At 43.7% G+C, this 23997-nt stretch overlaps 1 protein-coding gene and 1 pseudogene across 2 annotated transcripts in view; one reads left to right on the top strand and one right to left on the bottom strand.

Moving 5' to 3' along the window:
• The window catches only part of STOX1 (storkhead box 1), a 50032-nt gene extending 31375 nt beyond the window's left edge, over positions 1-18657 (top strand). Inside the window, exons 2-4 of one of the 2 annotated variants that reach the window (XM_036438285.2) lie at positions 10066-10218; positions 12977-15338; positions 16949-18657. In XM_036438285.2, the coding sequence (XP_036294178.1) occupies positions 10066-10218; positions 12977-15338; positions 16949-17096 (2663 nt within the window). In that variant the 3' untranslated portion in view covers positions 17097-18657. The remainder of the gene's footprint in view (positions 1-10065; positions 10219-12976; positions 15339-16948) is intronic. The other variant, XM_036438286.2, reaches the window with a different exon arrangement.
• A 2401-nt stretch (positions 18658-21058) lies between these two features.
• LOC118719173 lies at positions 21059-23992 on the bottom strand (annotated as a pseudogene).
• Between the last annotated feature and the right edge of the window lie 5 nt (positions 23993-23997).

Raw genomic sequence — 23997 nt, 5'->3', positions numbered from 1 at the left:
TTCAGCAGGTTGGTAGCGGGAGCACTGGCTGTGCAGCCTTTGGGAGAGGGGGTCTTTCATGAGGAAACGGAGAATGTCCGTCTGAGGTGGACAAAAAAAGAGGGTGTTAGAGCAGCAGTAAGCCAGGACGCATGCATATTTAAAAGATATGCTGGAGCCTCTCCTGTGGGGTGGCACCCTGTTTGTCTAGAGTGGGGCTGGGGATCATGTCTGTGTGGAAGGCAAAGGGAGGGGCAGAAGACCTCTAAGACGGGCCCTGGTGATCTCTGTCTGGACACAACACGCTGTGCACAGACCTGCAGCCTCTCCCGGAGCGTAACCCGAGAGCACGTCTGGCTGAGGGTGAAGTGAGGAGGTGGTTGGCTCCTGGAAGCTGTGACCCCTCACAGGCAGAGATGAGAGCCACTGATACTCAGCGAGAGCCACAGCCTCTTCTTGTTGTGAATCCTCACCCAAGGCCATTTTCCCATCGATTTTTAGAGAGAGTGGAAGGGAGAGGAAGACAGTTAAGAGAGACCCATGGATTGGTTGCCTCCAGGATGTGACTGATGTGGGCCTGGGGTCGAGCCTGTAACCTACCTGTGTACCTGCCCTTGATCAGAATCGAGCCGGAGACTCTTCGCTCCGAGGGCCGATGCTCTGGAGATTCACTGAGCCAAGCCAGTGAGGACCCAACAGCCTCTCCTAGGACTTTTCAGGGAGATGAACTTTGCACTTCATTTCTAAGGCCATGGCCTTGTGAAAAGGTGCCAGCGTCCTGCTCAGGCTCAGGCACATCTGCCCAGATTTAACAGGAAGCCTTCTGGGTTGGAGGAAAGGGAGTTCACAATCTTAAAACTGAAAAGTTTATGTTTTTAAAGTTTCTAACAGCCTAGTAGTACCTCTCAGTGAAACTACATTTATGTGGATTGTATCCCCACCGCGGCTTTTCTCTTTTAAAAGTTAATATTTCAGGAGGCCCCAAAAGAGTCTGTAATCAACTTGAAAGCAGCTGGAGCGTAGCAGACAGTCTGGGAGGAGTGAAAGGGGCCATTGATGCAGAGACTCAGGGATGCTTTCCAGGCTGGGGCTGGAGCGGCTCAGGGTGGGAGAGAGGATGGCCCACAGGGCTGAGCAGCCTTGTGGAGGGGGCGCCTCTGGGCGTGGATTCGGGGGAAGCCGCTCATCATCATTCTGGGTCACCCCCCCCCCCCACCTCCATCGGTAGGAGAGGAAGAGGCAGGGTGGCAGTTTTTATGATGCTTCTGGTAAAGTACGTAGGTGTGTGTGTGTACAGTCTAGGCCAGTGGTCGGCAAACTCATTAGCCAACGGAGCCACATGTCAACAGGACAACGATTGAAATGCCTTTGGAGAGCCACATTTTTTAAACAACTTCTTCTAAAGCCACTTCTTCAACATAGACCCGCCCAGGCCGCGGTATTTTGTGGAAGAGCCACACTCAAGGGGCCAAAGAGCCGCATGTGGCTCGCGAGCCGCAGTGTGCCCACCACGGGTCCTGGGTAAAAGGTGGCGTTCAGTACGTCGATCTCGTGATGTAATGAAGCAGCGCTTTCCCAGCTCCCGTCGCCGGCGCGGGAGGCCTGTGCGGGGCTCAGCCACCGTCACACGCACCCACCACGGAGGCCTGGACCCTGGAGGGACCAGGCTCTCTCAGGGCCAGATGCCCCTTCCTTCCACACATGGAGGGGTCCCCTGCCCCTGCCGTGTGAGTGGGGCTATTCATTATCTGTCTCTTTAAACCCGGAGTTAACCTTACACTGATGTTGGTTGGTGATGATACGGACTTTTGGCTCCATTTCACAGGCTTTTCTTTCGGGAGAGGTGGAAAGGCGTCCCGTTCTCAGGGCTGTAACCGTAGACACCCATCTGACAGCGGGCTGTACAGCCGTGACCGATGTTATCTTCCCTTCTGTGATTTTTCTCCATGCGGGCAGGAAACCCTCATGGAGAGAAGAGTGCCTCCTACAACCTTTTTTAGGACAGATGTCTCCAAGCAGTTAAAAACGAGCAATACTAGCTAGGCCTGGCCATCCCCAACTGCCCCCCACTGCCAGCCTGGTTGCCCCATGCAGCCTGCTGGTGAGTCATTTGGTTATCCCTCACTAACCTCCCAGCCGGCCTGGTCACCCCATGCAGCCTGCTGGTCATAATTGTTACTGTGTTGGCATCCGGGACAATTTGTGTATTCCTCTATTATTAGATAGATGCTGCCTTAGGTATCGTAAGGCCCCAGAGGGACTAGTCTGGCTCTCTTCCTTATGATAGTTATGCCCAAGCAGCCACACTCTTCTGAGAATGGCATTCGGGAGGGGGACCCAGGAATACCAGGTCCTAATCTTACCAATTATAGCCCTCATGTTGGGTTATCATTGCTCTTCCAGTACACCCAGAGCCCCTTGAGGGTAAGAACTGTTGTGTCCCCAGTAACTGGCATATTGTAGGTGCTCCATAAGTACTTGCTGGATAAGGAAGGAATGCTACTGCTATCACTGTTTCTGTGTACCTAGTGCTACACTATGGAAGCCCCTCGTTACATTTTTCTTAATTGACCCATGTATAAAGGAGAATGTATCTCCATCTGATGAGGCCAGAGAGCAATTCATGGGAGAGCCGGTCGGCATTTGAGCCAGTCTTCATGACAGGACTTCTAAACACTTAGGTGTGGGGAAGAGTGCTTTAGGTGGAAGAAGTAAGGAAAGGATGCCGAGATGAGGAAGGACAGACTATTTAGGGAGAGGCTAGTTTGAATGGAGAGAAGTCACAGCTGAAGGGTAGTATAGGTATTGCAGAAAAGGGATTGTTGCCAAACACGATTGGGAAACATTGGGTTAATCTAGGTTGTCCATAACACTTCTTAGAACCTTTAACAATGCCGCTGTGACTCCAGGCAGCATTTCTCAAACATTCAACCTTGGCACTTTTTTAAAAGTACACTTTTATTGATTTCAGAGAGGAAGGGAGAGAGAGAGAAACATCAGTGATGAGACAGAATCATTGATTGTCTGCCTCCTGCACCCCCCCCACTACGGTGATTGAGCCTGCAACCAGGCCATGTGCAGGAATGGAACCACGGAGCTAAACCAGCTAGGGTGGGGTCCTTTTTTTTTTTTTTTTTTTTTTTTTTTTTTTTTTTTTTTGCAGAGCACTTCATAGAAAGAATTTTCCACAGAACACATTTTGGGAAATGATCCCGGCCACTGAGACTCTGACTGAGCATCGACCCAGGAACCAAGAGGTCACCGGTTTGATTCCCTTTCAGGGTATATGACCAGGTTCCAGGTACATGCCCTTGAATTGAACCCAGGACCCTTCAGTTCTGCAGGCCTGAGCTCTTTCCACTGAGCCAGACCAGCTAGGGCAATCTGTGTTGTTGTAAGCCACTGAGTTTATGATGATTTATTTTGACAGCCTTATAAAACTAACACACTTGGGTAAAGTCATTAGCATAGCCAATAGCGGAAGCCTTGAAGGAGGAGAGGTAAGGACAGGGCACCACAGGGCTGAAAGGGCTTTGGGGCTGAATGTGAATGAGTTTTATTGTTTTTAAAGAACGGGGGTCAGGTAGGGGGGTTAAGTCTTTCACACCCCTCCCTCCCAGGCTGGAGTCCCTGTATCTCTACCCAGAGTGAGGGGCAGTGGAAGTGGGGAAAGGCTGCTACAGGCTCAAGGGGCTCCCCGGAGTAGGGCCGCCCCCGTGTCTATTCTGACAACTAAAACGCATAGGGTCTCAGTCAAAAGTGGCCCAAGCCGAGACCGGTTTGGCTCAGTGGATAGAGCGTCAGCCTGCGGACTGGAAGGTCCTGGGTTCGATTTGGTCAAGGGCATGTACCTTGGTTGCGGGCACATCCCCAGTAGGGGGTGTGCAAGAGGCAGCTGGTCGATGTTTCTCTCTCATCGACGTTTCTAACTCTCTATCCCTCTCAATTCCTCTCTGTGTAAAATCAATAAAAATATATTAAAAAAAAAAAAAAAAAAGTGGCCCAAGCCCGCTGCACTCCATTGAAGGTGGGCGGCAGTGGCTGTACCGCTCGAAAGGAATGCTGATTTCCGAATCCGCGGAGGCTGAAGTGTGGCTATCAAAGAAGACAGCATTATGAACTCCTGGCCGTCGAACAGCCCAGCCTTCCGAGGGACGCCTTGAGCTTTTCAAGAGAGGGCATTTCCCAGAAGGGAAGCCGTTTGTCTGGGGGTCCAAAATAAACATCTCCGCCGCCATCGTAGACAAACCGACTGCCAGTTTCTGAGTCTCGGTGTGCTTTTGTTTCGGAACCTAGAGAAAAATGTTTGCCTCCTTTTATGTTCCAAAGAGAACAGGGCGCTGTGGAGAGGGGCTCGCTTTTGCCGACCCGAAGCCGTCCATCTTCTTGTGTTCCCGTTTCGTTTGATTTCTCTGAGTCCATTCAAAGCCATGGACATTTTCGCACAGCGTCTTATCTCCGATGAGATGCACGCTGTTACAAAATGCTTTCATTTTTTTTTAAAAGGTCAGGATTGGTTTTAATGGTAAAGAAATTTGGAAATTCTGTACTGGATAAAAGTACAGTTTAAAATCAGGGGAGCTTCTTGGTTTACTGAGAACAAAGCATCCTTTTTTTAAATTAAACTTGGGTGCATGGCGCGCTGTTTTATTCTTGCTCCATTGTCATCTCTAATGCCCCGTCGAAGATACCTTTCCCACAGTGTGATTCAATACAGGCGCCCGAAAAGATGGTCTCAGATTTCACGTGCCGGTAATTAGCAGAGTTTGAGCGGCTCGGTTTAACTGTTTGAAGGTCAATAATGCATGAATTTCTGGCCGGCTGCCTAGCAGAGCGTTCACACACACGTTTGTATGGGACTGAAGTTTTTTATCTTAGAGGAAAATGTGTTTTGAAGATGAAACAAGCAATGTTAGGATTAGTTTTGCCTAGAGTTTAGTTTGATGGCAAATTTCATGTTTTAGTATGACGCAAAAAAGTGCTGATGGGGTGCTTTCCGAATTTCCAAAGAACACTTTGTTCTGCATGTTTGGTAGCGCAGGCACTTACGGATCTTAAAATCAAATGCAGGCACTGCGAGTTAAAAATGTCAGGATTTTGTTTCCACGAGGAGGCCCTTTTAGAATTTGTTTAGGTGCTTTACAATGTAACATGAACTTATATTTATGGCTCAGTTGGTTGGAATGCTGTTCCCTACGCTAGAAGGTGGCTGGTTGGATTCCAAGCCAGGCACATACTGGATGTCATCAGTTTTTGATAGTTGAATTCGATATTTGCTGACTGGGCACCTATGTGCTGCATACGTTTAATTTGCCTTCCGCTATTTCCCCCCCAAAAGTAGACTTATAAAAAGTAATTGTTTTAAAACTCATAACTTGGGGGGGTGGAGGGCATATATGGGCATGGGGGAGGCAATGGAAAGATATGTACGCATATAATACCGTAATAAAAAAAGAAAACAAAAAACTCATAACTTGCTTTATCACAAATGTAAAAAAAAAGTTTATATACCCCCTATATGGTTAAAGTTGGTTAATTCTCCCTGGGAAGAGCAGCAAGACATCAGCAAGTTTAAAATGTTCTTGGCACAGAAAGTGGCATTCACTGTAGCAGGCACAAATCTGCGTGGCCCTGCTTTGTTGGTAGTTTTTGTGAAACCAGTCTTTCAGCCTGAACACTTTCCCATTCTCCTGGCACCCCGGCAGGCTGTGTAAACACAGAGCATTGTTGTGAACTGTTTTCTTTGCCCCGCAGCCTCTCCGAGCCCTCTGATCCAAGCTCCTTCTCCAGGGTCAGAGGTCAGCAGCCGCTGGAGATAAGGATGCTCTTCAGTAGCAGCGGAGGGTCAAGCCACAGGGCTGGCCTTCTTTTACTGTGAAGTCTGTAAGTGGGATCTTCTACACAGAAAGTTATTTTTTGCATTTTAGTTATTGTATCTCAAAAACTCAAGAAATGCCCACGTAGCCGGAGCAAACTGTGGCTGTATCTTGAAAATGATTCCTGCGTCCATCACTGGTGTTCCCATGTCACTCTGCTTTCCTGTATAAGAAACTCTTGATTTTTGCACCTGCAGACGTATCTTAGCAACGACGGTGAAGGAAATGTACTGAGAAACTGCTAAGATTTGTCTGGAAAGGAGCTCCGAAGCAGAGGTTACATGCGATTTAGCATGTTCTCTAAAATGCAGCTGATTTATGGCTGTGTTAATTTTAAGGAAAAAAAGATAAGTGTCTTTCTAGTTGGTAGTAGACGTGTTTCCTCTTGCAGTGATCACTTCCTAATGTATGGAAATGTTGAATTCCTATGCTGTACACCTGTCACTAATACTGAATGTCAACTATAATTAAAAATAAATTAAAAATACATAACATTTTAAAAATAAAACACACATTCCCCAAACCAGTAGGAATTATGAATACATCACCGTTCAATTCCCGGTCAGGGTACTGACCATGCCTCAGTAGCAGATTTCCCTGCCCTGATAGGGACAAATGTGGGAGGTAACCAATCGATGTGTCTCTCTCTTCCCCTCACTCCCCTTTCTTCCATCTCTTTCCCCTCCCCTTACTCTCTCTAGAAATCAATGGAAAAAATAATCTCATCGTGAGGATTAACAGCAACAAAAAGAAACATCAATGATGAGAATCATCAGTGGGCTGCCTCCTGCATGCCCCCTATTGGGGATCGAGCCTACAACCCACACCTGGGGCATGTGCCCTAATTAGGAAGGGAAGGGGGAATCGAACCATGATCTTCTAGTTGATAGGTTGATGCTCAGCCACTGAGTCACACAGCTGGGCTGAAATTAAAGCTTTTTAACTAAAAGCAGTCAGGGTAACTCCTTCTTGTCCAGGTCCCTCAGGGCACAACCAACGCAAAACATACTCTCATTGTTTTATCATGCTAATTTTGACTGTTAACTATACTGTACCCACCTATTTAAAAGATACATGTGTCTATCAATTTACTTTTTACTCCCTCCCTGTTTGCTTTCTCCCTCCAGTGGATTTCATGTAACCCTCTTGTATCATCTCTTTTTAATGTATAAAAGGAGCCACAAACTGCCATTCTCTGGAGTACTGTCTCAATTGGTTGAGATTTTGCTTCCCTACAATTGTTGACAGTTTGGCTCAAACTCTAAACAATTCTTTTTAAAAATATATTTTATTGAAAAAAAAATTTTTTTTTTCCAGAGAGGAAGGGAAGGGATAGAGAGTTAGAAACATCGTTAGGAGAGAAACATCAATCAGCTACCTCCTGCACACCTCCTACAGGAGATATGCCCGCAACCAAGTTAAATGCCCTTGATCAGAATCGAACTTGGGACTTTTCAGTCCTCAGGCTGATGCTCTATCCACTGAGCCAAACAAACCAGTTAGGGCTCAAAAATTCTTAAAAAACAAAACAAAACAAAAAAAACTTCACAGGTTTGAATGTTTCTTTAAAAAAAAACCACATGTATTTTTATTGATTTCAGAGAGAAAGGGAGAGGGAGAAAGAGATCAAAACATCAATGATGAGAGGGAACCATTGATTGGCTGCATCCTGCATGCCCCCTACTGGGGATTGAGTCCGCAACTTGAGCATGTGTCCTTGGCTGGAATCAAACCCAGACCCTTCAGTCCGCAGGCCAACACTCTATCCACTGAGCCAAACAGGCCTTACGTTGACACCCCCTCCTTTTTTAATTAAGGACTTCTGGTCCACATGGAGTGGAAGCAGATAATCAATTTAAGATCACATACAAGAAAAAAAAAAAGTCACAGCATTTTGGGAAATGAGGTAGAGAGATATATCAAAGTTTAAAGTCACTTATTTAAAATAGCACATAGTTATGTGAAAGCATACAAATATTTGAAATGATACTTTAATTTTGTTTTTGGTCTGGTTGAAGCGGGATGTGAAAGAGAAGAGAGTAGATCTCTGACCTGGAGGGAAAAAAGAAAGGCAGAGGAAGTGAAGTTAAGGAGAGAGGTTTATTGCCCTTGGCTCAGAGAGCACCATCTCTCATTACTGCCCTTTGAAATGCTAATGAATTGATTAGCCATTAATTCTAGCTTCTCAGAATCCAGTGGGATAGCCCCCAACACTGTTAGAGGGGGCCTTCCCTAGGCTGCCCAACTGCACTTCTAGCCTGTGCTGGGACCCGAGGCCCAATCTGCCAGCTAGAGAAGCGCAAGTAAAGCAGAAAACAGACCAATGCGAGGGATAACTGCACACAGCTTATCAGTTTCCCTAAGGGAGTCCTTTATCTTATTACTAGAGGCCTGATGTATGAAATTACGAAATTCGAAATTCGTGCTAGAGTAGGCCTGCCTTCCCCAGCTGCTGGCACCAGCTTCCCTCCCTCTGGCCGCTGGCAGGCACTGGGGACCCAGGCTTCCTTCGCAGCCCCGGCTTTGTCTGGAAGGTCACCTGGAAGAATGTCAGGTCTAATTAGCATATTAAGCTTTTATTATTATAGATTATAGATGGGTCTCTCACCAGCTTTGGCTGCAACCCTTCCCACCACGCCAGTCCTCACCACCTTCCCCCTCAACAACCCCTGCAGTGTTGCAACTTCTAAACTCACTGCAGGAAATGTCTGGCTCAGTTCCTCAGTTCTTAGGCTTTCTTCTGGCGACACTTGACTCCCATACAGGTCGTGTGTATTTGTTGAATGGTTAGCAACTTTAACATGGCTGTCGTAAACACCCCAGCCCCTGCCGCTCCAGAGTGGGCATCACCTGAAAGGTTGTTGGAAATGCAGAACCACAGGTTCCTCTCCAGACCTTCCAAATCAACCTGCACATCAGCACAGTCCCCTGATGATTGCCAGCTGCACATGCAGGTTTTCAAAGCACTGCTGGCCTCTGTCTTCCTTTCCTGCCGCTTCATCTGCCATAAACCGCACTATCATCACCTGGAGACTCGGGGCTCCTTCAAATCTTCATATTTGTTTTTTAATTTCCTAATATTCTCCAAAATAGTTCCTCAGACCCCCCTTTCTACCTTTTATCTTGTCATTTTCATTCCTACCCTTTCTCTCTCTGACATTACAGAAATCGGATAACTTGCCATGCTAATATTATTCTTTCTCTGCCTCAGCATATTTCTGAGTTTCTACTACCCTCCGTTGGTTCCTCAAGCCTCAGATGAAGTAAAATCTTCATAATTTCTAAGCTAGTTCTTCTACCTATGCCTTTTATCCCGCAGACATTTGGCAAGGGAGACATTTTTGGCTGCTGCAAATGTGAGAGAGACAGTGGGTGGGGGCCAAGGGCACTATTAAAACACCCTGCTCTGCACAAGAGAGCCCCAGACGGCAAAGGTGAGCGTACACAGACCCCACCTTATAGCGGAGACCCAGTGTCACACCCCTGATCATGACTGCCGATTGTGCAAGTGGCGGCCAGTTCACCATTTGTCAACCCCGAGTCTCTTGTGTTTTTTCTAAGGAGACTGAGCTCTATACTGATGTGATTCCAGTCCCCCTGAAGGGCGCCCCTGGGGCCCTTCATAGTAACTGTGTGTCCCTTCAGAGTGATGTCTACATCTTTCGCGATGTCACCAGTCTTGTTGCTGAAAATGGCCTTCATCCTCACCGTAGATACAGCAAAGAGTTCAAATCTTCTTAGTCATTCCAATCGGGAAAGTGTGGAATGATGGAAATACTGAATTAGGCGTCAGAAGACCTCTTCCTGCTACTGTACTTGCTTTTAGGCCTTGGGACAATTACTTGAGCTTTCTCTGGCTTTTCACATTTTAAAATATGAAAAATGCTTTGAAATACGATTGTCATATAAGCATTGTCTGACCTAAACGATGATAGTACTTTGTGACTTTCATACTCTTACTCTTTCTTGGGCTGAAAAATACTACAAACTTGTTAAAAGTAGGGACTACCATGTAAATAAACCCTTTACTTCTACAGTTTCTATTCTTGTGCATGACGTGTTAACAGATTCCGAGTAAGGACTGATGAAAGAATAGCAATTCCATCTGCTAGTCAATCTTCATAAATGTGCTTGATTCACTAATTTCAAATAGTTTACAGTCTATCAAATTTATCACCTTTCCTTTTTTTTTTTTTAATCTCTAATTTAGGTGATGTCTTTCCAGTGCAAATGAATCCAATAGCCCAAGCACAGTTTGTACCTTTGGCTGAAGTTCTTTGCTGCGCTATATCTGACATGAATGCTGCTGAGATTGTAGTAACACAGGAATCACTGTTGGAGCATTTGATGAAACATTACCCAGGTAGGGTAACAAGTTTTCCTCTGTTAGTTCTTTGCATGTGTTTGATGGTTCTCTTTACAAATAATCTTAAACACAAATGAGCTGCATGATATCCAAGTTTTTTTCTATTATAGAACCTTACATTAGAGCCTTGCCAGGAAAAGGCCTACATCAGCAAATTTGATAAGGATATTTCTTTTACGTTCTAATTAACTTTTTAAAACAATACTTACGGCAATAAATAAGTCAGACTCTGCAAAGGAAAAGTTCATCTTCTCCCCCACCACACCTTCTATTCTTCCGTCGCCACTTCCCAGAGGTGATCATTTCTATTGTCTATAGTTTCTTATGTATACTTTCATAAGTTAGATTTGAGTATATGTATTTTTTTAATAACATAAATTGGATCATTCTATACATTCTTTCTGCACTTTTTAAAAAACTTGCAAACATATTTTGGAGATCTTTCTGTATCGACATATATTGATCATTTTTTTCATATCCCAGAGTGTACATGTACAAGAGTATTTTTTATTTTTTTCATTCTAAAATGAACATGCATATTGTAGAAAAATGTGGTTAATATAGAAAAGTAACCACTTATAGTGTGGCCACCCAAAAGAAACCAAGGTTAACATATCATATTAATGTATTTTCTTCCAGTGTTACATTTTTCTATGTGTTAGTATTTGTTTTATGCTGAATTTAATCCTGGGCCATAAGTTTTTGTTTCTTCGGTTTCTTCCAGGGTATCTTTTTCTTCTGTGCAAATCTCTCTTCTGGTTTAGGAACAATCTGCTCCTCCTCAGAAGGATCACCGCCAGGGGGCAGGGAGAGCTTAGGAGTGGGTGAATCCCCCCATGAGCTTTGTAAAGTTCTACTCTGCATCTTGGAACTTTGTTCACCCGGATGTGTTCAATGACCCGAGCGTCTACATCTACATCCTTAAGTCCAGCATCACTTAATTAGGCCATGGACCATGTATTCAGCCACACTGTTTGGCTTGGCCCTCCACCATTGTAGAATGGCACACATTAAAAGTGACATTCTGCCCGGCTGGTGTGGCTCAGAGGTTGAGTGTCAACCCATGAACCTAGAGGTCATGGGTTTGATTCCAGGTCAGGGCACATGACCATATTGTGGGCTCGATCCCCAGTGTGGGGGATGCAGGGATGGCTGATCAATGATTCTCATCCTTGATATTTCTATCTCTCTCTCCCTCTCCCTTCCTCTCTCTGAAACATATATATATATATATATATATATATATATACATATATATATATATGTGTGTGTATATATATGTATATATATATATATATATATTTAAATATATTTTATTGATATTTCACAGAGAGGAGGAAGGAAGAGAGATAGAGAGCTAGAAACGTCGATGAGAGAGAAGCATCGACCAGCTGCCTCCTGCACACCCCCCACCGGGGATGTGCCTGCAACCCATGTACATGCCCTTGACCGGAATCGAACCTGGGACCTTTCAGTCCGCAGACCGACGCTCTACCACTGAGCCAAACCGGCTTCGGCTGAAACATATATTTTTAAAAAATATATTTTATTGATTTTTCACAGAGAGGCAGGGAGAGGGACAGAGAGTTAGAAACATCAATTAGCTGCCTCTTGCACACTCCCTACTGGAAATGTGCCCACAACCAAGATACATGCTCTTGACCTTAATCAAACCTGGGACCTTTTAGTCCGCAGGCTGATGCTCTGTCCACTGAGCCAAACTGGCTTTGGCTGAAACATATTTTTTAAAACATACATTTTTTGAAATTACATCCTAAAGATACTTACTGGCTTTTTGGATATGCATACCCTTGATGACCTGGGCAGTTTCACAAGTAGTTTTTTTTTTTTTAATAAAGATGAGAATGGTTTTTTAAAATATATATTTTATTGAGTATTTACAGAGAGAAAGAGAGAGGGATAGAGAGTTAGAAACATCGATGAGAGAGAAACATCGATCAGCTGCCTCTTGCACACCCCCTACTGGGGATGTGCCCACAACCAAGGTACATGCCCTTGACCAGAATCGAACCCGGGACCTTTCAGTCCGCAGACCGACGCTCTATCCACTGAAGCGGTTTTGGCTTCACAAGTGTTCTTAAAGTGAACATGGAGGTTGGAACCTCTTGATTTGCATGGCTTTGTGGGGTTTTTAAGTGAATAGCGATCACCCGGACTGCTTTTGGGAAGTGCCTTCCAGTGTTACGCTTACACACATTTTAAACGTTGTTTTCACAATATAATTTTAAACCCTGCTATTTTGAAAGGGAAATTTCTTTTAAAAGTATCACCTTCCCAGTTTGAAAAACCACCATAATCCAGATTTTAGGTAGTTTGCCCTCACCTAAGCACAAACTGGATTTCATTTTCTCTTTAGCTTCTTAAGATGTAAGCAATGAGACTGTTTTCAAAAACTCCTATGTTTGTTCTTAAGAATACTTTCCTTAGGCAAAGTTTAAATTTGTAATGGGATTGTATAACTTAGTGTTTGCAGTTTAGTGAACTCAGATTATTTTCCTCTACTTAACTATTAGCCTAGCCATATGTCTTTGTGTGGACCAAATCATATTCCTGCTACTCAGTTAAATGATGATGACTGTTAATGTTTCTTTGGCATTTTAATTACATATATTAATTGTGTTATCGTTAGCTCTAGGCTCATCAAGCCACTGAATGGTCTTTTCTGTGTGACTGACTTCACTCATTAGAATGTTTCTTATACAGAATTTACCAGCGTAAACTGCTTTTGTTTTAGGCATTGCAATCCCATCTCAAGATATACTCTATACTGCTCTGGGCACTCTGATTAAAGAAAGGAAGATCTATCACACCGGGGAAGGATACTTCATCGTTACTCCTCAGACTTACTTCATCACAAACACAAACCCCCAAGAACATAAGAGAGCCCGATCAGACGAAAGCCGCGAGATACCTGCTTTCCTCACGTACCTGGTGAGCGTGGAGAGCTGTGCGGAGTTGGCAGAGCTGGCCAGAGAAAACACTGCCCCCGTCTCCCACTGTCCGTCTTGCCAGTGTTTCCCTGATGGGTGCACTCAGGACCCGCAGGAACCACCAGCCGCTGCAGAACTGACTAGAAAAGGCCAGAAAGGTCTTGGGGAATCCAGACCTTTGGTACAGAACCGAGCAGTTTCAGCGTCTGAGGAGAATCCTGTCCCTGAGAGCACCAAGCCTTTACCATACACAAGAGGCAGAGACAAAGGCAAGAAGTTTGGCTTTAGCCTCTTCTGGCGCAGTATGTCCAGAAAGGAGAAGTCCAGAAGAGGGCACAGCAGTTTCTCCGCCCAGTTCCCGCCGGAGGAATGGCCTGTCCGAGATGAAGATAACTTGGACAATATCCCCCGAGACGTTGAACATGAGATCATCAAACGCATCAATCCCGTCCTGACGGTGGACAACTTAATCAAACATACCATCCTGATGCAAAAATACGAAGAACAGAAAAAATACAATAGCCAGGGCACTTCCACTGATATGCTGACAGTCGGGCATAAATATCTTTCAAGAGAGGGAGCTAAGAAAAGGCAGGGCCGGTCTGCAAAGCCTGGAAGGCGGGGCCATTCTCACAGGGACAGACACAAGGCCAGGAGTCAGGGAAGTGAGCCTCCACCAGGAAGCACTGGACCGGAGAAACACCCCAAACTCCCTGCCACACAGCCCACCCCCAGAAGGAAAAGCCCACATGAAGCCGTAGTTCAGAAACCACTTGGTGAGACCCCATCGGAGCGAGGGTCTCATCTGATTTACAAAAAGCGAATCAATAATCCTTTCCAGGGTTTGTCTCACCGGAGGAGCCCAATCACCAAAGGGCGCAGCCACCAGAAGACCAGTGACTTGAAATCCAGCCAGAGTAGACCAAAGGGCAAGCCTTTCCAAAGGTCAAGGTCTTTAGATTCCTCACGAATCCCTGACGGGGAGGCCAAACAGCCACGTCCTGAACAAGGCAATGATAAACTGAGGGCAGAACCCACTCATATGAGTAACTCTACTGTCAAGCCTGTCAGTGACGATTTTAGAGATCACCTCTTACATTACTCGCAATGTAGTGTTTTGCAAAAGGATAGTCGACGCTGTTCCTTTAGGGAAAGCAGGTTGACCTGTGACGTGTATGGTAGAGAAAACAAAGTAACCCCTGAAGACTTGAGGGAAAGATATTCTCTCTCTAACATGTTAGGGGAGACAACTGACACACGGAATGTCCTTCCGTCACCGGGTCCCTCCTCTTTAGACCAGGCATCTTTTGCTCGTAGATTAGTTGATAACACAACACACCAATTCCAAAATCTTTGTCTTTTGGATTACCCGCTTGGTGTGGACCACTTGCGTCAACCTGAGCGGCAAGACAGAGACTCAGAGGAAACACGGAGAAGAAAGGCATTTGTGCAGGAAGCAGAGACCGTGAGTCTAGAAAATGAGGTGCTTTCTGACGATGCCCAAGCCTTGTATCAAAATAAAGGAGAAGATGAGGACGGCGCCTGCAGTTCATTATATTTAGATGAGGATGACTTTTCCGAGAATGATGATTTGTGTCAAATGCTGCCCGGCCACATTGAGTATTCCTTTTCTGGGAAAAGCCAATGGAGTCCTTTAGGAAAACAAAAGGTAACCGAGCGATCTCTGACTGAGTACCACAGCAAAATGCAGAGGTTTGAGCCTCCAGCGCTGAAAGGAAGTGAATGCTGCAAGCCTGCGCTGCTCACTAACCCAGGTGTAAGCCAGAAACCTAATCTCTCTGCTGAAAGCTGTGGCCTCAATTCAGGGACCCCATCCGGAAGTAACTATGAAGAGGATCCCAGCGTGGCTGAATGTGTGCAGGCCTCCACATCTGCTGAGAGAAGCATATTTGATTACTACAGCTCAAGGAAAGCCAGTGCGGAGGCCGAAACCCCACAAGACTGCGTTGACACAGGAAAGAAAGCAGCTTGCTGGTCTCAGAGTGCTCAGAATCAGGAAATGAGAAAACAGTTCACACAAAAGTTAGAACTTCTCAACACTACACATATGCCAGTGATGGCTCAGGATATCCAGCATGAACACAGACACTTGGAAGGAACGGAAAATCAGAGCATGGCAGGAGATAGTGGAATAGATTCTCCACGGTAAGTGCATATAAAATTGATGAGCAACTATCTCACAGGATTTATTAAAATTAAGGATATATTGAGTTACCTAGTGGGCAACCCTCTACTAATCTTTTTATAATGATATTCTTCGGCCAGCCTTTATTTTACTGGGGGAAAAAAATAAAGTTACAATGCAATCTCTAAAATAATAGAATATGTCGTTTATGTTTTGAAGCCATTAAAAAGAGTTTAATAACGTCTAGGAGATAATTAAATCTGGAGTGTTGATGGGTTCTATGGAAGATTTAGAAACAATACACAGACTCAAACATTACAGTAAACATTTTATTAGAAAAGGTGAAAGCAGAACTTTTTATTTTTATTGATTTTAGAGAGGAAGGGAGAGGGAGAGAGAGAGAGAAACATCAATGAGAGAGAATCTTTTGGCTGCCTCCTGCACGCCCCTTACAGGGGACTAAGCCTACAACCCAGGCATGTGCCCCGAATGGGAATTGAACCGTGACCTTCTGGTTCGTGGGTCGATGCTCAATCACTGAGGATCCCAGTGGCTGGGCAGAAATTTAATTTTGTAAAAATTGCTTATAATTAAAAAAAACCCAAACAAACCCACTTATAATTCTTAAAGACATGACGAGAAAAAGGGAGGGAAGATAGCATTTGAACATCAACTATGTGCCATATTGTTATAAGGATTGGGGGACAAAGATAAACAAGATACTGATGCTACCTATAGGAAGCTTACAATTTAATTTGTTGAGACTAACAAACAATAAACAGATTGAATTCAAGAACAAAGCATAAACTCTTCATAACTGCCAAAGGGGTATGGAATTAATGCAATGGCCTGGCAAGTATAGCTCAGTGGTTGAGCATCGGCTTATGAACCAGGAGATCACAGTTCGATTCCCGGTCGGGGCGTATGCCTAGGCTACAGGCTCCATCCCTGGTGTGGGCCACGCAGGAGGCAGATGATCGATGATTCTCTCTCATTTTTTATGTTTCTTTCTTTCTTTCTCTCCCTTCCTCTCTGAAAGAAATAAAAATATATATTTAAAAATTGATATGCTATATGGGAGGCTTATTGGAGGACAAATTTTTGAGACATATGTTAACGTAATGGACATGTAATGAAGAGGAGGGGAGGTGGGAAACGGGGACTGGCGGAAGCCAAATGCCTAAACAGTAATGTGGCTGAAGCAAGGCAGATGTGTTAGATAAGAAACTAACATAGCTTACAGCTGCAAGGAAGGGAACATTGTCAATATGAAAACTGTTGTAATTAGCTCTTCCCTTCCCTATGACTTCCAAAAAAATAAATTACAGAAGATGATATTGGCTACTTTAGTTGTATAGAATAGTTTTTCAGATACTTATTTCTGAACAGAATATACTTGATATTGGATTTGAGAACAGATGATATTCAGAAACTATGAACTTCTCAGAAAGCAGCTGTCAAATAATTGAGGTGCTTTTGTGAAGCATCTAAAATGTAAAGAGTACTTTAGATTTTAAAGTAGTTAACTTATTTGATAAATGTTACACCAAAGAAACAAATGACACTATCATGCTTTGATTCGAAAGTCAACCCATTTTGAAGGTAATAATTCTATTTTTAATATTTTTAGGACACAGAGTCTGGCATCTAATAATTCAGTCATTCTGGATGGTCTGAAAAGAAGACAGAATTTTCTGCAGAACTTTGAAGGCACAAAAAGCAGTCAAACACTCACATCCAATCCCTTGCTACAGCTAACTCCAGTCATCAATGTTTAATTCTTATTTTTCTTTTGAACACTTTTTGTAAAAATGCCCAGCATCATATAGAATGTTTTAATCAACTGAGTACATACGAATTCTCTAAAGCCGAGAGTAAATGTTACTAACCTCATTACACATTTTGCTCTAGTTGCTGGCTTTTTTTCTTTTTTGACATTCTAAAGCTTTTTTAAAGCTTATTTTACTACGAATTTATTTGACATACATAGTTTGTAATAATAAAAAAAATGGACTCCTTTGTCCTCTTCTAAATGTAATCACATTGATTTTTCATTAGTTTCTCAAATACAGAGGGTGCTAACTCACTACCCAGTTTGCATTTCTCTATCCACACCTAATATTGAGTTTTTATGTTAAGTGGATCTCACCTGATTGCATCACAAAAATCCAGAATGTAGTGTTTCAGGGTTTCAAAAATACCTTGTTTACACCTAAAGTCTTATTGTTATCTGAAAGGATTTACCCAAAGAGCTAGGTACTTTGCAGCAGGAATTCCTACTGCCCAGGACCTTCACTGTGACCAGCTTGAATATGAACAAATAGCTTCACATTGTGACTGATTGGCAATGTCCAAAATACCTGTGGCAATAAGCACCTGTCTCCTCCCCACATTGGAGGCTGTCTCTATAGCATGGCAGTGACAAGTCAGGATGTGCTCAGATGGTGTGGAGATAGAAGGGAAGCAGAATGGTTGCCAATGGCTTATGAGTAAAAGGGAGGTTCTGAATTCTGAATTAGAGATTTAGAGAAGAGAAACCATTTGATCCATTTCCACTCATAAGACCTACATAACTTTGCCAGAATTTTTTCTGGAAGGCCTTTCCAGACCACGCAGTGGGATGGTCAGTTCTCTTCAGTTTGGGGAATATGGAGCAGTCAAGACAGGTTTTATGAAGATGCTAATGCTGACTTATGCTTGAGGATGTTTCCTTGAGGAGGTTTCTAAAGGTTGTCAAGGCCTTAGATCTCAAGGTTAACAAAATAATGAGAGAGTGTCTCTTTCCAACTTCACTGACCTGGGCGCAGGGAAGGCCAGATGAAGCTCAGCACTGTGGAGAGGAGTGGAAATCATATGCTACTTGGTTGTGCAGTGGGTGGGCCACTCGGTTCTGACTATTGGTTTTCAATAGGCCCTCACCAACCTACCCAAGGTTAGCTGTGGTCACAATGACATTTGAAACCCTGAACTAAGTATCAAGAAGGGTAATCTTGGTAGAAAAACATTGTGAGGAGGCATTGTTTTAGGGATTCTTGTAGCTTGGAATTTGCAACAGTGAATGAAAATTGGGAGAAAGATTCAGCTCAATATGAAGAACGTCTATTAGTCAAAACTATCTGTAGATGAAATAGGCAGCTTTGTAAATGAATGAATTTCCCATTTTTAGGGCATTCTTATAGAGGTTTGATGATCCCTTGACTGATAACATTGCGTAGATATTTCCAGTACTCAATTTAACAGGATGATTGAACTAGATGATTTTGAAGATTCCTTTGAACAATAAGGTTTTGCACTTCAGTGAGGGTTATATGTGAAATATGTCTCAACTAAATAAAAAGATTCAGTGTGGATCCTGCAAAATACTGAAATTGTAAGATTCCTTTTTAAAAAAATATATTCTTATTGATTTTTATTTGATTTCAGAGAGAAGGGAGAGAGAGAGAGAGAGAAAGAGAGAGAGAGAGAGAGAGAGAGAGAGAGAGAGAGAGAGAGAGAGAGAGAGAGAGAGAGAGAGAGAGAGAGAGAGAGAGAGAGAGAGAGAGAGAGAGAGAGAGAGAGAGAGAGAGAGAGAGAGAGAAACATCAATGATGAGAGAATTGATTGGCTGCCTCCTGCACACCCCCTATTGGGGATTGAGCCCACAACCCAGCATGTGCTCTTGGCTGGAACCAAACCTGGGACCCTTCAGTCTACAGGCCGACACACTATCCCCTGAGCCAAACCAGCTAGGGCTCATGTGAGATTCCTGAGTATTGCTTTCAATTCTCCATTTCTGCGTCTATCCCTGCCAATCCTTGGAAAAAGGAGTGCCAACAACTCTTCTTAGATTTTGGACCTGGATAAGTTTCTGAGAGTGAGGAATCCAGTCTTTTTGTGCTCTAACCACACCTAGGAATCACTGAAAGCCATTAAATTTGCCACTAGTGTTATAACATTATAACATTCGAAATGTATTAAATGGAGCCTATTATGAAATGGATAAAATTCCTTTCTATTAAATACAACATATGAGTACAGATATTAAAGATGGGTGTATGTGTTATTAAATAGTTCTTTGGGAGATTATTCTAAAGTGACTTGCATTTTCCTCATTCTTTTTTAAAATATATTTTTATTAATTTTGTACAGAGAGGAAGGGAGAGAGATAGTTAGAAACATCGATGAGAGAGAGTCATCAATCAGCTGCCTTTTGTACACCCCTACTGGAGATGTGCCCACAACCAAGGTACATGCCCTTCACCGGAATCGAACCCGGGACCCGTCAGTCCCCAAGCTGATGCTCTAGCCATTGAGCCAAACTGGTTTCAGCATCATTATTAATTCTTGTATGTGGAAATTTTAGTTCTCGATTTGTCTTGCCCATTGCAGGCTATTCTCTAATGAGAAAACTGGTCTCTTGAGGCAGCATGATGATATGAGCTTAGGAGAAAGAGAAGTTTGAATCTCAGTTGGAATTCTTGGTAGTCCTGTGATGGAGAAAGTTACCAAACTTCTCTGATTTAGTTTCCTTATCTGTAAAAGGAAGATAGTAATGATACCGATGCTACAGCTTGATGGAAGATTTGAAGATAATCTATGGAAAGTGCCCAATACAGCACCTAATGTTGTTATAAACCTGTGTCTGTATAATTCTATATGCTCACCAAACTTGTCTGATAGGTAAATGCATGGCCTACTATACAGGTCCTCTGTTTTTGCCAGGTTGTCTGGAGTTCCTCCAATTAGAGATTCAATTTAGGTAATGATTATAGAAAGTATCATCAATCAAATTCTAGGTATTATGCTTTTGGCTAAGAAGGTTTCTGTTTGTTTTTAATACGTTTGTATTGATTTTAAGAGAAAGGAAGGGAGAGAGAGATGAGAGTGAAACATTGATCAGTTGCCTTCTCTGCACACCCTGAGTGGGTGTGTGCCCTTACTGGGAATCAAACCTTTCAGTGCACAGGACAACATTCCAACTCAGCCACCCAGCAGAGCGCTATTTTCTTTTAATGTTTTCAATTACATTCAATATTATTTTGTATTCATTCAAGGTTTACAGCATAGTGGTTAATCATATACTTTACAAAGTGTTCCCCTGATATTTCCAATAGCCTCCTGCTACCATGCCTAGTTATTTCGATATTATGCCTATATTCCCTATGCAGTGTTTTACATCCCCATGACTACGAATCTTCCTATTTGAAACCTTAGAGGGTCCCTCTTTATCAGAAGCATTCCCTCTTTATTCATTGGGAATGATGCCCTCTTCTGAGATAAATGATGTGACTTCTCCTTCCACCACTTGATTAAAAATGTGTATATAGTATGTGATTAAAGAAACAGTGAGCCCTCTACCCAAAGGTTAAAGAAATTTAAAAATACTTTCCTTTTTTTTTTTAAAGAGCCAACCACTCTTTATTTATTTATTTTAAAATATATTTTATTGATTTTTTACAGAGAGGAAGGTTGAGGGATAGAGTTAGAAACATCAATGAGAAAGACATCGATTAGCCGCCTCCTGCACACCCCCCACTGGCGATGTGCCGCAACCAAGGTACATGCCCTTGACCAGAATCGAACCTGGGACCCTTCAGTCTGCAGGCTGACACTCTATCCACTGAGCCAAACTGGTTTTGGCTTAAAAATATTTTCAACTAGTTAGAATTAGGAGTTAGATACATAAGTATACCTGCGCTAAATATGTTTAAAGCTGTCTCCAATGTTGTTTGACTCAATACAGAGGTTTTCTGATTGTTTTACACTTATCATGCCGTGAATACATAGGGAATGGATTCCAGCAGCTCAGGCTCCTTTCCACTGGTTCTCACAAAGTGTGCTTCTCTGGGTGGAGCAGTCTGACGCTTTAGTTGAATCCAGGAACCGTTCTCTTTGGTTTCCTTTTTCTAATCATTTCCCTTCACATGTTTCAGGAAGGGCTCTTAGAGTGCTTAATATGCTCAATACGTACATTAATTCTCCTGGCAAGGATCTTGCCATTATTCACAACAATGCCCACTGCATACTGGGTGACATGGTAGACTTCTTCAATGTTGCCATGGTAACCTTTATAGGGCATTCCTTTATGAATAGCGCCCATTCCCTTGATGACTACATCACCTTCCTTGTAGATTCCCATGCATGTGACCAAAGGAACAACTCCATGTTCTCTAAAAGGCCTGGAGAACGGATAGTGGGTGCCTCTCCACTTTCTCTCTGTGTTAGTCATTTTGGCAAATTACTGGAAGACGGTTACTGCCAATGCTTTCAAAGTCTGTCAAAACCTCAAGTTAGAGGTATAAATGTAAGCATCATCTATGTAGTACTGTTATATCATCTTACCCTTGTAAACTCCCTGTGCTATCAGTAGGGAAGGCATTTTTGTCTACACATTACTAACAAAGAACAGGTTTTAAAGTTGAGTTGGCCAAGGTCATGTGGCTAGCAATGGCAGGAACATCTCTCCTCTTCCCTCTTTCATTTTCTCCTTCCTTCCTTAGTACTCTCAACACTCTGGCTCCAATGTCTCTTGATCAATTTATAACTGCCCCTTAAACTATTTTCAATGTCATAACATTTAAAAATGATGTTCAATTTTTCTTTTTACATAAAGTTGACATGCAGATGCAAAATGATGGCTCTTTTTACCTCTTATTTTCTAATAGTATCTAGCCCTGTAAGTTTTAGAATGAGCCAAGGGAGACAAATTTGTAGTCATCTTGTCTATATCTTAAGCTCATAAAGTTTTATGAGCTGAAGCCAAAGGCAAGGGAAATCTTTATAGAACCTTGGAACACAGCAATAGATGAGGCTCCCCAGTTCTTAAATTTTAAGAAAGAAATATCAATGACTGGTAAGATACTTGGAAAATAAAGATGTTCTAATAAGAGTATATTTTTAATTACTTGTGCATTTTAATTACGCTATTCCTTCATACTCCTCCCACCTCCAAATTTCATCTGATATAAATCTCTTGAAATTTACAGAGGGAACAAATATGAAAAAAAGTTGTCCTTTCCTTCATTCTCAAGTTTTCTAGTTGATACTCATTGAGAACACATACGTAGTAGTATCCCCAACCTGCCCCCACCTATATCTCCTGCTTAGGGAGAAGTGTAGTCCTTTCCTTTTTACGTATCTGCTGTGTAACCGTTGGCATAAAAATGAATGCCAAAAACTGTCATAAGGAGGTTTCAAAAACTTTACTTCATCTGTTTGCTCTTCAACCAGAACATATATGTTTTACCCCAATTTCATATGTGTGACATTCTTAACCACACCCACTCCATGTTCCTATGCACATTATACCCTGTTGTAGGTCTGTGAACTTTACCATGGTAGAATTGGGGGTGGGGGTGAGGGAATGGGATAAAAGGATTCAGAAAAGAAAAAAAAAAAACAAAAAAAAAAAAACCCTACAGATTTAGAGATGAATAGCCATTCTCACAATTTAGGGAAGACATGCGTTTTCCCTCAGATTTAACATTTGTGGTTCCAGCTACTCGGGACCAATCCCCAAACATGACGTAGGGAGCAATCTGTAGTTTTGCTGACACAGAAGTCTGATGCTCAGGTTACAAGGCTGGTGGGGCTAGCCACTGCCAAGTGGTTTGTGAAGGGCTCCTGCACCTACATCTCAATTTGGGTTCTTGTTCTCCATTCAAGAGTAGCTGGAGTGAAGAGGTCCTGAAGAGGAAATGGCTCAAAGGTAAAAGGAATTAACCCTTTGTATAATCAAAAGGCTTCCAGTTTTGCATAAGGTTGTATATAACTCAGGGGCGGTTAATCCCCATCGGCACTATAAAAATCCTTTTTGTTCACTGCCAATACATCATGTGCTAGACATTTAGGCTTGTTTCTCCAGGTTTTTTCCTACTTATTACATATTCTGTTTCATGAGAGCAACCTTCCTCAAGACGCTTTGCAAAGAAACTCAAAGCTTCCAGGTCGATGGAGCCCGAAGGCACCGGTCTCGGTCGCCTTCAGGAGAGTTCTCTGGTCGTGACTGCCACCGACTGCTTGTGTGACCAGATGGCATATCCCTCCCGAGATTCCCCCGTTTCCAATGCGGAATATGGGAAGGGCATACAACGAGGCCAGGACCAACTTCCTGACGACTATTTAGCACTCGCGGGACCCCTGTCCTGTCCAGGTCTTCCCTTAGCGCCCACGGAGCCCCCCTCCCACTGACGCCGGGCCGCAGGCCTCGCGCGAAGCCTTTGGACCTGAACGCTTCACCCCGCAAAAGGCCGGGCCGAGGCCCGCGGCTTCCGGGGCGAATGGCGGGCGGCACGTGGCGCGCCGTCCAGCCCCGCGCGGGGCCGTCCACGCGCCACCTCGCCGCGCGCGCGCGCGAGGAGCTCCCAGCCCCGGCCCAGGCGCTTCCTAGTGCCCGCACTGCATGCTGGGAAGCCCTGTAGGGTCTCCCGGGTGCCGAGGAGGAATGTTCGGGGCGGGGGAGGGATAGAGAGAGGAAACACCACCACCACCATTTTTATGCTAATAAGCTCGCGCGTCCTTTATGCAGATTGGCCAGGTTGTACTCTTAGGAGCCAATCACTTTAGAGCGAGGGTGGGCCCAATCGAGACCTCTCACCGTCATTGGCTGCAGGTTGAGACGCCTGGGAAGAGTTTAAACCGAGAGCATCCGGGATTACTTCCGCTCCACCCCCATCCCCCGCTGTGCGGTGCGTGTCCCGG

Source organism: Pipistrellus kuhlii, unplaced genomic scaffold, assembly GCF_014108245.1.
Source record: "Pipistrellus kuhlii isolate mPipKuh1 unplaced genomic scaffold, mPipKuh1.p scaffold_m20_p_15, whole genome shotgun sequence".
NCBI classification, from domain to species: domain Eukaryota; kingdom Metazoa; phylum Chordata; class Mammalia; order Chiroptera; family Vespertilionidae; genus Pipistrellus; species Pipistrellus kuhlii.
The sequence above is the reverse complement of the archived record's forward strand: the minus strand, read 5'-3'. Positions and strand labels throughout refer to the sequence as shown.